The sequence below is a fragment of the Chanodichthys erythropterus genome, chromosome 17 (assembly GCF_024489055.1).
Source record: "Chanodichthys erythropterus isolate Z2021 chromosome 17, ASM2448905v1, whole genome shotgun sequence".
Classification (NCBI taxonomy): Eukaryota; Metazoa; Chordata; class Actinopteri; order Cypriniformes; family Xenocyprididae; genus Chanodichthys; species Chanodichthys erythropterus.
Window position 1 is genome coordinate 8,054,375 of NC_090237.1, and position 16,456 is coordinate 8,070,830.

General features: G+C 36.1%; 1 protein-coding gene across 1 annotated transcript; it reads right to left on the bottom strand.

Moving 5' to 3' along the window:
• Positions 1-3,056: 3,056 nt before the first annotated feature.
• LOC137005236 (uncharacterized) lies at positions 3,057-12,675 on the bottom strand. Its single transcript, XM_067366053.1, has 8 exons — positions 11,716-12,675; positions 10,778-10,970; positions 10,610-10,678; positions 10,316-10,414; positions 7,491-7,619; positions 7,124-7,340; positions 6,863-6,996; positions 3,057-3,230 (listed from the first exon to the last, which is right to left on the bottom strand). Exons 1-8 carry the CDS (start codon positions 11,895-11,897, stop codon positions 3,057-3,059), a joined length of 1,197 nt encoding a protein of 398 aa, XP_067222154.1. The 5' UTR covers positions 11,898-12,675.
• Positions 12,676-16,456: the final 3,781 nt, after the last annotated feature.

The following is a 16,456-nucleotide window of genomic DNA, read 5'->3' on the forward strand; positions in this document are numbered from 1 at the left end:
TGAGTAAGAATGACATTTATGTAATTATAATATTATTATATAATCCAAATGTATTTTTAATGCACAATAACCAGGTTTATTTATCATCAATAAGTCAAATTTATTATATGTAAACCAATCGTATGCATTTTAACTAATTGAATCTTGCTTGTTCAACAGCTATTCATATTTAAACCATGTTCATACATCAATAACTGATTAAATTTAATTGTTTTCGCAGTTAGCAGATTTATGCTGATTCTCTGGAATTTAAATGGATACGTTTTTATAATATGATTATTTAAATAAAATCCGAGATGCAAATACCCAATTTTTGACTACCGCCATGATTCATTTTTTTAAATGTTGAGTCAGTGAATGTGAGAACTGATCAGTCCCACGAATCATTCAGACTGATTCAGCACTGAATCAGCTGATTTATTGAAAATATTTGACGGATGAAAGGATGCTTTATTTATTATTTGGCCATTCTTTTCATGAACTCCCATGAACCAGTCAGAGAAAGCTAAAGCAGATGTCAAGATTTTCAGTGAATACAATGACTAACATTTTTCTCTGATCTCACAAATCGCAAAAGACTTGAAGACATGATTCATATTGACCAATTTGATGATACTTTATGGTGTCTTTTTGAAGCTTGAAAGCTTTAGTCTGTATTCATTGTAATGGTATGAAAACATAAAAATGACTTGGAAACTATGTGTTACTCATAGTGGAGACTAAAAATGAAGACCCACTGTAGGTGGACATTTTTCAGGGAACATGATAAGATGACCGTAACTTGCTGCACTAGCTGACCTCATCTTGCCATCTTTTTGTCCTTGGACAGAGAGAGACCAACTCCCTTCCCTCATTCTGTGATCTTTCCATTTCCACCCGTGTGCCATATTCCCTGTCTATCCATCTCTTCCTCTAGCCCTTCTCCTCAATCCCCTCATCCCTCTCTCCCTCTCTCCACTGCCCAAGGCAATGCCGTCCTGCAGGCTTTGATCACAGGGCCAGGGAGGAAATGGGAAGTGGGTCAGAAAGTTGTGCTGGAGACTGCAGGGAAACAAGGCTGGAATATCGAGTAGGTGAGCAGGGAGAGAGAGTGAGTGCTAGGAAGAGAGAGATAGAGACTGGGGAAGGGAGAGGGAGGAGGAGGACAGGAGACGTAGAGGACTCCGATACTGGCAGAGCAGATAAAAAGAAAACAAGAATTTGATCAACAGGAGAGAGGAGTCGAAGCAGAGTCAGAAAAGGTGATGTCAACTTTAAAGTCCACATGATATCCGAATGGACCATGTTTACTCATTCATACTTATTTCTGGTTTTAATGTCCGTCATTCATCTGGCCGTTATTCCCAAAAATATGGTTTTATCACAATGTAATTGTGTTCAACTATGTGGACTTTTAGAAAATAAACTTTCTTAAAGGGGGAATTCACCACTGGCAAGATGATAGAAACATCAACACCCACAATGCACTTTTGATTTAGGCGCCACCCCTCTGTTGATCCAGCTGTCCATTCTGGAAATTCGATATGTAGTGTTAACAAAGCCATCAAAGAAGATTTTTTTTTTTTTTTTTTTTTTTTTTGGTGAAACATGAACATTTCTACCATATCCCATTTATTGTATTTAATACACTCTAAAAAAGGCTGGGTTAAAAACAACCCAAGTTGGGTTAAAAATGGACAAACCCAGCGATTGGGTTGTTTTGACCCAGCGGTTGGGTTGAATCTTAAACCCAACCTGCTGGGTAGTTTTATTTAACTTAACTAATGTTTAAAAATTACTTTATTGATCACTTAAAATGAACCCAAAATAGGTTGGAAATTAACATTTATTAATATGTTTAATTAATAATAATTAAATAATAAACATGTATTAAATTGCTTTTTAATGAATGTTCACCTTTTGATATTATTGTTGCCTCTAGTAATTATGTGTCTGATTTTTAATTTCCAACATTTTGGGCTCACTTTAAGCCAGACATATAGTCATTTTTAAACAATAGTTGAGTCAAATAAAAACTACCCAGCAGGTTGGGTCAAACATTTAACCCAACCACTGGGTTAAAACAACCCAATCACTGGGTTTGTCCATATTTAACCCAACTTGGGTTGCTTTTAACCCAACATTTTTTAGAGTGTAGCATTCTGTGGTAGAAATTACATTTTTGGAATAAAATGGCTGACCTCTTTGTCATGCTAAGGCTAATTTCATAGCTAACATTTTATGTATCTTAAATACACATAATTAAATCATAATTCACACTTTTTTAAAAAAATAATTTAATAATTACATTTTGATTGGAAATGATGCACAGTAGAAGTATTGTGTTCATATTCATAATTAATATTACCTTGTTTAATATTTACATTTTATTATGTAAGCAATGAAATAATTGAGATTACTTATGTGAGTAATTAAATAACTAATTAATATTTAACATTAATATTTACCTTGTTTTTTCATCAAGGTAAAATAAGAGCACTGCATCGTTATTAAGGGTGTAATTATTTGTTGTGTGGCATTCTGAAAAAAAAAAAGATGTAAATAAATATTGAAATGGCTTAATAATGAAATGGTTAAGTTTATTTCACTCAAAGATAGAGTTTGAAAGATTACAGTATATTTTAGTATCATTTGGAAAGTAAATAAGTATAATAAAAGAAACAAAATTGAACTTGGTTTTAATAAAATAAACCCCTTCTCTGACACAGAAGTACCCAAAGTTGAGGAAATGTCTAATAATTTGTTCCACCTCTTAAACAAATTTCCTTTTTGACTGACATCACCTTTTCCAACAAACAATTAATTTGTTTTTTTGTTTTTTTTTTCAATTTTATTTCTAATCATTGAATATTCTGTTTCTGTTACATAAGCAAAATATGTTCTTTTTTTAAGAATTCAAAATATAGTTGCTCTCTCAGGTGTATAACATTGAGGCTGTCTATGATTTAGATGGGATCAGACAGTCATGCATTTTTCCATCTCATTGAATTGCTCATATTATTAGTATTCTAAACAGCTAATTAATATTCCGGGATCATTAAGCGCTCCTGATGTCGTCAGCTCACCTGGGACAAGGATTGGGAGGAGGGAAGGGTAGAGGAGGTCTGGCTGGTCAGGGAGAGGTACGGCAGGGCGTCCCACATGGGAGAGAGGGATTTGGGGATGAGTGAGAGCTGAAGAGGGTTAGAGGATGAGGAAGGGAGGATGGAAGTAATTGGACCAAGGGGAGGCTACATACAGACAAACACAATGCAATCCACATGAACACACATTTAAATGCACATACAAACGCACGTTAACGCATTCTCATATTCCACCCACAAAAGAGTATGTTTCCACACACACATTTACACAGTGACGTTTTTGCTGACATGGTTACACACACAGACACACACACACACACACACACACACACACACACACACACACACACATACCTACTTAACTACAATGTGAGGACGTATGACTGGATACCCTACCTTTAGGGACTACCCTTTCTGAAGGGTCTAGAGACTAAAGAAAGACATCACTGCGCTTCTGGAGAAGCCCTTATTACAGATATCACTTGATTTTATCAATAAAACACTTCCTTAAAGACCTGACACTTTACCTTCACATTGGGGACAGTATTTTATATGTCCAATTTGGGGACATACACAAACTCTGATCTAGTCATCCTTTGAGGACTGTGGAGATACACAGACTCTGGTTAAGGTACACTTTCAGGACTTTGTTGTAACTTGTAATTTTGTAAGTTATTTATCCTAAGAAGACACAGAAGTGTAATATTACAATTCAAAGTTTCAATACTGGGTACTGGAATCAAGCTAGAGCAGAGAAACTAGTGTGAGAGACTAAACTGGGCTTTTTAACTTCTTCAAGAGCACTGAAAATGGGTAGCATACATTTTCATTTGATTTGCAGCTTGAGATCGAGTGCCTTTGGATTGCTCAGTTGGGAAATGACAATTAACATTCAGAAATATTATTGATTCGACTGTATTGACTATCAGAGAACAAAAGATGAACTGAATTAAGCTGAATAATGACATTATTGTCTTCTGCAGAACTGTTTTACAACTCAAATATAAGTCATGTCAATTGTTACAATTTGCAACAGTTATTTTAAGGTGTTTTGAAGTTAACTGTATAGTATAGGCAGAGAACACTTCCCTGACCACTGCCTGCATCCCTCTAGTTTATTTAGTATTGACTGCAAATAATCATTACCCCAAAAACATCTTAAGATGTTTTCCTCACCAGAGTCATCTCTGGCTACTCACTGGGGCCTTAAGACATTAGGCATGTTTTCTGCAAAATGTAATAATAGTCAAAAAAACTATATGAATAAAAATAGTGATACACACACTCCGATAAAATGACTCTTTGAGGACTCTAGTCATACACACTCCGATAAAATGACTCTTTGGGGACTCTAGTGATACACAAAATCCGATAAAATGACTCTTTGGGGACTCTAGTGATACACACACTCCGATAAAATGACTCTTTGAGGACTCTAGTCATACACACACTCCGATAAAATGACTCTTTGGGGACTCTAGTCATACACAAAATCCGATAAAATGACTCTTTGGGGACTCTAGTGATACACACACTCCGATAAAATGACTCTTTGAGGACTCTAGTCATACACACACTCCGATAAAATGACTCTTTGGGGACTCTAGTGATACACACACTCCGATAAAATGACTCTTTGAGGACTCTAGTCATACACACACTCCGATAAAATGACTCTTTGGGGACTCTAGTGATACACACACTCCGATAAAATGACTCTTTGAGGACTCTAGTCATACACAAAATCCGATAAAATGACTCTTTGGGGACTCTAGTGATACACACACTCCGATAAAATGACTCTTTGAGGACTCTAGTGATACACACACTCCGATAAAATGACTCTTTGAGGACTCTAGTCATACACACACTCCGATAAAATGACTCTTTGGGGACTCTAGTGATACACACACTCCGATAAAATGACTCTTTGAGGACTCTAATCATACACAAAATCCGATAAAATGACTCTTTGAGGACTCTAGTCATACACACACTCCGATAAAATGACTCTTTGAGGACTCTAGTGATACACAAAATCCGATAAAATGACTCTTTGGGGACTCTAGTGATACACAAAATCCGATAAAATGACTCTTTGGGGACTCTAGTGAGACAAACTGATTAAATGAGTCTTTAATATTAACAATATCAACACATTGTGGAGAATAACAGAAATTCAAAAAGATTAGAAAAAAAAACAATTTACAAAGGACAACGATGCAAATGCAAAACTGGCACTAACTTGGAGGCTTCCGTACTTCCTCCATTCATCAGTCTTTAAATTCTCTCTAACTTCCTCCTTTACCTTCACCCTCCTCCTTCCCTTTACATTCACTCGCTCTTTTCATCCCCTTTACATTCGCTCCTCCCTCTTTTCCACAACCCTTACATTCGCTCCTCCCTCTTTTCACAACCTTTACATTCACTCCTCCCTCTTTTCATCCCCTTTACATTCGCTCCTCCCTCTTTTCACAACCTTTACATTCACTCCTCCCTCTTTTCATCCCCTTTACATTCGCTCCTCCCTCTTTTCACCTTTACATTCGCTCCTCCCCCTTATCCCCTTTACCTCAACAATGAAAACGGAACATTGAAAATAGGCTGGGCGATATCGTATGCGATTGTCACGTGCATTTCGTCAGTAAAGCCGCCCTGATTACCACTAAATCGCCATCACCCTGCTTTCAAATGGAGCGCCATTTAATAGACAGAGCCGTGGATCACTGACAAGCTACGCAATATCGCCTTCATTATCAAAGGCGATTCATCTGCAATAATGAAGGCGATATTGCGTAGCTTGTCAGTGATCTACGGCTCTGCCTATTAAATGCCGCTCCATTTGAAAGCAGGTGATGGCGATTTAGTGGTAATCAGGGAACCGGCTTTACTGACGAAATGCGCGTGACAATCGCATACGATATATCGCCCAGCCCTAATTGAAAATGAACTATTCTTTCTTCATTAGCGTTCTTATACTCTGTCTTTCTTGATGTAAAATATATTTATAAGAGCTAATATGGGATTATTTTACTTGGGATAAATGGTACAGATTAAAGAAAAGTATTTTTGATTAGTTTATGCAACATCGCAGTACAGTCTTCTGCTAACAACTTTAATGTACAGCATTTTCAATGAGCTGGTCACTAGTTGAGCCACTCTCTTCACACAAATAATACTTTTAACACTTTCCACATCATATTATATTTTTACAGTATTATTATATATTTTATATATATATATATATATATATATATATATATATATATATATATATTTATTTATTTATTTATTTATTTTTTTTTTTTATTTTATTTTTTTTACAGTAAAGAAGTTATAAAAGGCACTGAAGTGTTTTTGTGTTTGTGCCTCCTCACAAACCACCCTTTCTTTTAAGAGTCGTGATCCTGTTCCGCACATAATTTTTCACACCAGTCCATGTTCGCTGCTTCAAAGCTTCTGGCTCTGTGTGAATGCATCTTTCACAGTCTTGCTTACCAGGAACTTTGCATGTCTTGATGAACTTCATCATGTGTCTCTCTACTGCTTTTACCTCATTGTCCTCCCATTTCTTTTTTGGAGCATTTGAAGAACCTATGGAATAATTAAAAATGTAATTCTCATAACAACTAAATCAGTGAGTATGACCAAATCATACATATGTCCTAATGTGTAGATTTTTCTGAATTTTGAAAAGCCTTTGGATGGCTATTGCTGCTTGGAGCTAATTTATGGTTATTTGATGATTATTGTGTGTGTAGTTTAGAGATTTTTCTTACCTTGATCCTCTTGTGAAACAGATTGATCAGATTGAACAGGTGGATCAGTCTCTGCTGGTGCTGTTGTCTGAGATACGTCACTGTAATCCTCCTCATCACTTGACATGGAATCACCTTGAGCCTCTCAAGTTGCTCTAAACAATTGATAAAAAAAATCAACAGTTTATTGATTATACTTAGCATCTGTAACATATGATAATGTACAGTTTTTGCAAATATATACAGCACAGACACACACAGACCATTCAAGTATACTCATACCATTTGGGTCAATTTCAATGTTGTCAAGTTTCTTTCCTTTGAAGTCAGACAGTGTTCCTTTCTCCATGGCCATTAGGACTTTACTAATTTTTGCCAGCTGCATTGTCCCCTCTGGTAACCGGTAATACGGTGACGGTGATGAGGTCATCACAGAGGTGGACACAGCACAGGGTGGTGATGAAGAGGATGCATCAGTTGTGGACGTGACTAAGGATGACTGTAACAGTTTGAAAATATAATTTGAATAAAAACAAGGTCTACAAGCAAAAGAACTAAGGAAACTATTAATTAATATTAAAATAATTAGCTGTTAATGGAATGAGGTGTTGATCACAGAGTATTGTGATGATGTTGACATATTACTCACCAAACAATCTTTTTGTGATAGCTGTTTAGCAATCGTATTGCATTCATTTTCAATTTCTGCCCTGTTAAAACGTTCATAGCAATCTTCATGATGTTTTCTTAATTTTGCCAGTCTTGATTGAAACCGCTTCTGTGGATATATAAAGAAGTATTTAGCATAAAGGGTTAGTTCACCCAAAAATGAAAATATTGTCAATAATTACTCACCCTCATGTCGTTCCACACCTGTAAGACCTTTGTTCATCTTCAGAACACAAATTAAGATATTTTAGATTAAATCCGATGGCTCAGTGAGGCCTCTATTCAAAGCAATAACATTTCCTCTTTCAAGATCCATTAATGTACTAAAAAACATATTTATATCAGTTCATGTGAGTTCAGTAGTTCTACTTTAATATTATAAAGCAACGAGAATACTTTTTGTGCGCCAAACAAACAAAATAACGACTTCGACAATATAGTGATGGGCCGATTTCAAACACTGCTTCGGAGCTTCACAAATCAAATCAGTGACTCGGCTCTCCTATCAAACGGCTAAACTGTTGAAATCATATGACTTTGGCGCTCCGAGTCACTGATTCAATAGGTTGTTTGCAATCACGTGGTTCTGGTGAAGCGCAAAATTCCGGTGGAGGGCAAGCAGTGAAAATTAGAATGGAAAAGATGGAGAAAAGTCCTTTCTGTGCTGGTTTAGAAAGGTTTAAACAGAAAATCACAACATATGTTGGCGATCCTTGTGTTATGAAGAGGAGAGACTTTTCCACTGAATTGAAAGACTTGATTGCCATCGAGGAGGCAGATATAGAGAATGTGAAGCTGCCGTCACGCCGCGTTCAGTTCTAGTCTGGTTTGTTTATATCGCGCTGCCTTTCTGCTAGTGAAGTCAAGTGCAGTATTTTAATTTTTGATTGTGAAAAATGTCGCCATTGTTGGTCATTTATGCTGAATCGAGAATTGTAATAGGAACTCACAGTATCGTTCGGGGAAAAAAAAAAATGGACGGTAATACAATTTTCGCCTTGGTTGAGAAGGTGAGGAAAGACGACTTTTAGCAAATGTAATAATGTCACTAAATAAACCCACTGCCTTTCACTTAAAAAAAAACAAAAAAAACAAACATACTTTTGAGTTTTGTATTTGGTTTTTGTGCAATAATTAATTAACATTATGTTTGCGAGTATGATCACTCGCTTGTGAATGATTGTAACTTGCACACAGCCACTTCAAAACTGTTCACAAGCTTCTATGGGTTTGATTTTGGTCATTTGTTGAAATAAATACAAAAATACAGCGTGTCGGTGTCCGTCCCCTGATCGTGACCCTCCGATTCTCCTTATGGGGAAAGTGAATATTTACAAAAATAACATTAAAATTAGTTACATTTACACGCTTCCAACAAAGAAATGCATCATCTTCTGTCAGCTTGTTAAATATTTATTTTATTTGGACATTTTCTACCATACGACGGCTGAAAGCAGCAGCGCGTGACACTATTCTCGTGGTAACCAGATCAACATTGTAAACAATTCTACAAAACTGAAGGGAAAACACCCAATTATTATTAAATAGGATAAAATATCTTCTCCTCCCTGCAAACGATAGCATGTAGAATGTTAATATTTAACCGAGTCAAAAACAAAAGGTAAGTATCCATATTAATTTCAGTATCAGCAGATGCAAAACGCTATAAAAAGGCGACAACTTTTAACGTTAAAAAATGAAAAGTTATAAAAAACGGTATAAGTTATGTAAACGATATAAACACCTTCTGGGTTCTCGATTTTAACGATTTGAGCAACTATAAACAATGCAAAACCTTTTGAGTTTTTGATAGGATTCCTATATAGAAACATCACTCCCTGCCCTCCAGACTCATTCGCGCTGCTGCTGTGACGTCATGTGCAAACAACCCATTCATAAAGCTCCAAAGCAGTGTTTTGAAATCGGCCCATCACTATATTGTTGAAAAGTCGTTATTTTGTTTTTTTGGTGCACAAAAATATTCTCGTCACTTTATAATATTAGGGTTGAATCACTGTACTCATTGTGTCATCAACTGATTTAAATATGTTTTTAGTACCTTTATGGTTCTTGAGAGAGGAAATGTCATTGCTTTGAATAGAGGCCTCACTGAGCCATCGGATTTAATAAAAAATATCTTAATTTGTGTTCTGAAGATGAATGAAGGTCTTACAGGTGTGGAACGGCATGAGGGTGAGTAATTAATGACATTATTTGAACTAACCTTTTAAACAAACATAAAATGTACATTAACAATATTGAAAATAAAATTGTGACAATAACTAGGTAACTAGCAGAGGTGGGTAGTAAGGCGCTACATTTACATTCCATAACTTTTGGTGCTTGAGCGGTTAATAAACAGAACTGCATGTGTCTAAAGAACACTGTAGCTGGAGCTACTTCTCTCTGTTTATGTCTATGACGAGTCACACAGATACTGTGCTTCTCCGCAGTGGTTCCTTCCAGACCGGGAAGGAACCAATTTAACTTTTTACAATTCTGACAGAATATTATTTTGTACCATTTGGAGCGTTTACACAAAGTGTGCTGGATGAAGTGGACACGCACCTACAATCAACTAAAAACAAACCTTCTAATGCATCCCATGGTCTGCCAGCGATAAAGATCTTTTCTAGTTGAACACCTGTGCATCAGCTGTTAGTAGTTGCCTGTGTTGAATAGGGTGTTCAGTATTTTGGGGGCGGAGCAATGAAGGGAGGGGTGTGGTTGTTTGGGTGTCGATTTCAAATATCAACAGTTTTTCCCAGAAATCATCTAATAGTTGTTGCATTATGAGATAGTTACCGTTTTTCTTGATGTTCTTGCTTTGCCTGACTGCTTATGTGGACCACTGCTGTTCACCTCGTCCAATCCAGGTGAAGAAACAGGAGCAGCACAATGAGGCTGGATGCCAGAAAAGGAACCAGTGAATATAAAAATCAGAAATGTTTGTATAGAACAGAAAAACTAGTAATTACTCTAGCTGTCCTACAGTAACTTTATCTATCACTCCTTTCCTTCTGTTAACACCCAGACACACTACTCACAAAAGAGTCAATAATATAGAATAATGATACAGATGTTTTAAAGTGGACTTACCGATCTCTGCGGACCCAAACTGATGGATGGCTTTTTATCAGAGGATTCAGTTGATGCTTGATTCAAAGGCTTGAGAAATATGAGACCACAATCACATGGTAACTAATCAGATAGTAAAAGATTATCCTGAATTACTGATCAATCTTTCTATCATTTTCTTGATAGTACCTTGACTCGCCATGGCCAATCTGAGTATCCGTGATTGAAAGTGATTTCTTCCCCTGGTAGAATGTCTCGCACAGCAAAGAGACACAGGTGAGGTTTCCTGCTCACTTCAAGGGTTCTCATTTTGCAAGTAGGATTTCTGTGTTCGTCATTTACAAGTCTTCCCAAGGAACCGTCTTCTTTAGATGCATCTATGCTATAAAGACATAAAATTATTACTCAATACTTGTAATCTTATATATGCTAGACATGTAGAGTTATTTTTAAGTGGAAACCCACCGCTCTGCATAAGTTGTATGTCTCGTTTTTAATCTACCCGATTCAGACCATCAGCTGATCATCAGGACACAGCTCTATGAACTCAACCGAGTGTGTCAGGTTAAGGAGACAAACAGAATCTGCAGAGAGGAGGGTCTGAGAACCACAGATCTATCGGACAGTGTATGGCAACATCCTCTCAGCAGACAAATGCATCTAACATTCACCATTTTGTTCTCTTTTGGGAATACGGTTAAAAATGAATATTGATGACTCAAAGAAACTGCACTCAGCACCCTTCAAGTCAGTTCATGGTTAATTTTAAGTATTAAGGGTGTGTTCACACTTGGCATGTTTGTTTAGATTAAAATGAACCCTGGTGCCATTGCTCTTTTATGGCACTTTCTCACTGTGCGGTACGACTCAACTCGCTCGGTTTGTTCTTCCACTGCAGTTAGTACCGCTTCAAAGTGATTGGGATTATAGTCTGATCATTACAGTTGTGCTGCCACCTCGTCTACTGACCACGATAGAGGCATTTCTTTTTTCAAGTTGCATGTGATGGTCATTTAAAACAAGTCAATTAAAAAACACGAGACAGCAAACCCGCTAGAATTAAATCTTGCAGGTTTGCGATACAATATAGTGCCTCTACTACATCAATCCAACAGGTCTGTACTCACCACCAATTTCTGCCACGCCACTGAAACTCAAACAGGAACGCGTTCTCGGCCTCAGTGTAGTGTTCAGCTCGGTCAAGACTCTCTTCTGAACTCAGAAGTTCACCTCTGTATTCAAGAGCAAAATCACCCCTGAAAAAAGCTCTAGTGGTGAAAACCCCACGCCCTGAAGAGGAGAAATGCATTAGTTTCAGCAGTTTATTAAAAGTCAACTATCATTTTGATCATTACTTAAAGTTCTCTGCCATATGATGTACATTATATGTAAAAGGGAAATTACTGAATGAAAATAGTCAATAGCCAGGCAAATTTCTAAGTATGCTGTGCTTTTTATACATTACATTATACTTTAAAGTCTTAAAATTATATAGTTAAAATTTTTATACTCTTTCATACATAAGCAATATTATCTTGGCTTTATATAGTTTAGAATAGAGTGCTGCAGCGATGACGTATTTTTGCAGGTGATCCGGTAGTTCACACACCCCTGGTTCCCTCAACTAAAACCCTATATGTTGTTTTAACTGGCTTTTGTATTGCTGCAGAAACTAAGCTTAAGTTTGCCTATTAATACACCACAGTTGCAAAACTTCATCGTCCTCATGATTAAGCTTCAAGAAATCATCTAGAACATGTTTTTGTTATATTATTTTTAAAAGAAAATTCTGTGTTTAACATGCATCGCTTCTGGATAGTTTGTCTTTGTGGTGTATGGATGTTTATGGATGGTTTTTGGCTTTAGATAAAGAGTTTTTTTGTTGTTGTTGATAAATGTGCCTCCAGGAACTGTAAAACTTTAAAAATCCATCTCCCTGTGTAATAAGTATAATGTTTTGCATTCTTATAATGTATGTTTGAATGGTTGTGTACAGTGTACATCCCTAAATCTACCTCTAAACACAACGAGGCTGTGAAAGTGACTAGTGAGTAGATGACTTTATCTGTTCAGGTGACGATTTTTAATGTCCCAGACAAACCTCTGTCTCCCATTTAGACACTTGTTAGCAACTGCCTTTAAAGTAAAAGCTTTTTTTTTTTTTTTTTAAATCACAAGAGGGTATTACTGATGTATATTGTGTCTTAGAAAAAAAAAGTGAAAAAGCAGCCCTTACTTCAGGAATTTAACCAAAACCCAATAATAAAAAAAAAAATTAAAAAAAACATTGATCATGTACATGATCATGCACAACGATATACTGATAGCTGCAAAAAATAATCACCTTATTGAAGGTCTAACGGGTATGGAACGGCATGAGGGTGAGTAATAAATGACATTATTTGAACTAACCCTATTATAAAAATGATCCATTGTCCTGGTTTACATACAAACCAATAACCACCTAAAAGTTCAGTTCACCCAAAAATGAAATTCTGTCATTTATTATTCTCCCTCATGTCGTTTCACACCCGTAAGACCTTCATTCATCTTCAGAACACAAATTAAGATATTTTTGATCAAATTCAATGGCTCAGTGAGGCCTGCATTGAGAGCAAAATCATTTCCTTTTTCAGTGTTCAGAAAGCTACTAAAGACATATTTAAAACAGATCATGTGACTACAGCAGTTCAATACTTTTTGTGTGCCCAAAATCACCCATCACTAGATATTATTGAATAAAGTGGTTATTTTGTTTTTCTGTGCACAAAAAAATATTCTCATCACTTCATAACATTAAGGTTGAACCACTGTAGTCACATGACTGTTTTAAATATGTCTTTAGTAGCTTTAGAGGTCTCACCGAGCCATCAGATTTTATCAAAAATATCTTAATTTGTGTTCTGAAGATGAATGAAGGTCTTACAGGTGTGGAACAACATGAGGGTGAGTAATTAATGACAGAAACTTCAATTTTGAGTGAACTAACCCTTTAAACTACAAGACTTTATTTGTAAAGCAGGTTATTCTGCATTAATGACATCAAGACCAAACCATTCGTGTATCTGGTTAGTCATAAATACTTGCCTTTATATTTGCTGATGAACTGCTCTTGAAGCCCAGGCTTATCAGCTCTACGGGTCATGTGATCCTCTGCATCCTGCAGAGGTGTTTTACGCCTTTTGCTTTTCAGCATTATTTCTGGAAAAAAAGAAATAAAAAGAAATATAAGGTGAATGGATTAAATAAGCATATTAAAAATCTTTTTGATCTTACTGGAATTGTTCACCCAAAAATGTACATAATTATTGTACTAATCCTGTACTAAAATTTTACAAACCTGTGTTGTGTTTTTCTGTGGAACACTAAAGTTTATCTTTAAATGTAATACAGAGCTCTATGCAGTGACAGCACATGTGACCAGTCTGAAACAGGCATTTAGATTAAAAACAGCAATATCATTGATGCCAAAAACCATTGTGACCAGATGATTGATGTCAATCCATATTCATATTAATTTAAAAGCTACAGATTTTCAGTCAGTAACCTGATAGATTCATATGGACTATTTTGTCTGCTTTGGAGCTTGACACACAGAATAAAAAATACTATAAAGTGTCTATGTACTGTCATTGTGCAAAAAAGCTCTGTGAAGATAAATAAAAAAACATGGATACTTTTGTGTTCCACTAAAAAAAAAAAGTGTAAATAATGTATTACATAAAATTAAAAATGACATCAAATAATAAAAAATGAAAATTAATTATTTCAAATTACAATACATACTGTTGACATTTTACAAAAAATGAGAAAAACAGGCTACCACTGATTAAATTGTAGAATCTAAAGAGATATTATATGAAATATAACAAAATTATATTTGCTGATCAATGCCTACAAATAAGCAATAAACTGTTTTTTTCCTTATTGCAAAAAAAAAAATCAAATGAGAATCAAACTCAAATACAATCGAGAAATAAAACATTAACAGAAAATAATTTAACCACTAAAGTAAACATACATCTTACTAACTTTCATATTTCACAGTGTATTTTAGTTATCATGCATTTTCGGGACAACACTTGATCTCACCTCTCCAGCGTCCATTGATGGGGGTTGTCGTCTTTTTCGCGTCAAGCAATGCCATGTGATTGCATTTCCCGGGAAAACACATCCACAGCTGACGTGCGTGCATGACGTAGTTACGTATTTGGATTTCACGTTGAAATTGTGACTACATTTATTTGACCTAATAAATATTTTGGCAAACACCTAGATCTTTGTTTGATTTATTCACAGTACTGGTTCTTCAAACTTAAATAAAAAAATAAAAAATAAAATAAAAACGGAGGCGTACGTCTTTCTAATGGACAGAGCACATGATCACTTTTAAACGATCTCTTTGGAACACATATCTTAATTTTTACTAATTCTATTTAATCAAATGTTTGAGTTAAAATCAGGGAGATGTGTGGATTATTTCGAGGCTCTAAAATAAACTTTAACGTGCACTTTATTAACAGCATTTTCTTTCAATTTTTTTTTTAATTTATGGTATTTTATATTAAATATAAAGGAAGGAAAAGCTGCTAGATCTTGTAAAAGTGCTTTAAAAACGCATAGCCACGACAGATTATTCCATCATTTGAGCAGCACTCGTGATCTCTCCTCAGAGCTCATCTCACTCTGCACTGAAGCTGCTGCGCTGCTGCTGTGGGGGATGGGCGGAAGGCGCGCGATCAGAAGCCGGTGGGGGAAGGGCGGCGAGTCACTCAGTGTCAGACTGTCTGCAGCTCTCAGCTAGGGCTAGGGTTAGGGTTAGTGTTAGGGGAGCAGGGGTTTCACATCCAGTGCCTTTTAAAATCAAAGTAAGAACAAAATAAATCTGTAAACAAACATGTAAACGTCCCAGCTTGAGTCATGATTCTTTTAAACACTTTTTATACTAAACACTGTAACTGCTCTCTCTCTCTCTAAATATAAAACAATGTTTGCTGTAACTGCTCTCCTATTATATATTCTCATTTATATGCATCCTTAAGATGTAAACCAGTATGTGCATTTCTTAAAACAGTTCATACAAATAACAGCACACAATGAATTACCTGCAATAGCCTGTAACCAGCTCATAATCCTTATATCAGTGTCATCAAAATGACAAGTCCTTGTATCATTGTTCACAAATACACTCTGACAGTATTTTCAGAAGTAATATGGATACGATTTTGATGTCAGTGATTGAAAATACACAAGACTGCACTTTATCTGTATGGCGTACATTTCAACAGTATGAACACGTCTCTCTAGACTGGATGAGACAGGATTCAGATATACTTTCTGGTGGTCTGTCAAAAAATTACAGTAGCTACAATGTCATGTGATATAATGACAGCCAGTGGCACAGATCCTCACCAAACCATCCATTCCAGCGTGATGAATATGATCCTCAACTGGATGGAACTGGAATAAATACTTTGACTGTTGCGATCATCCCAATCGGACTTATGATAGCTGCCTGAATTATAATAATGCTCTGTTCACTGTTGGACAGAGGAGAACTGATGACAAAGAAATGTTTCAAGGGTACCCCAAACAAGTGACGAACCTGGCTGGAACATGCTTGTTCAATGAACACTTGTCAGTGGTGTTGTCGATTACCTGAAAGTTTTCATCATCATTGTATGTGTGTTGTCTGCAGCAAGTTTCTGTATTTGGGTGAATATTTGCAGCAAGTGTGTTGTCAAACTGATCAAGATGTTTTGTTCATTTTTTCTGTTTGCATGTGTTTTCTTCAGTTGTGCGCGGTGATCTCTCTCAGCCACCGTAATATTTACTGTATAATGTAAAATGCAAGTAGACTGCAGTAAC

What these genes read in the sequence shown, in the direction of transcription:
- LOC137005236 (XM_067366053.1), bottom strand. Translation starts at nt 11,897, where the DNA reads ATGCATTTCTCCTCTTCAGGGCGTGGGGTTTTCACCACTAGAGCTTTT. An exon ending in CAAGAACATCAAGAAAAACG is followed by an intron (nt 7,620 to 10,315) that starts GTAACTATCTCA and finishes ATATATCCACAG; the next exon opens with AAGCGGTTTCAATCAAGACT. An exon ending in TGTTTCACAAGAGGATCAAG is followed by an intron (nt 3,231 to 6,862) that starts GTAAGAAAAATC and finishes GTCTGTATGTAG; the next exon opens with CCTCCCCTTGGTCCAATTAC.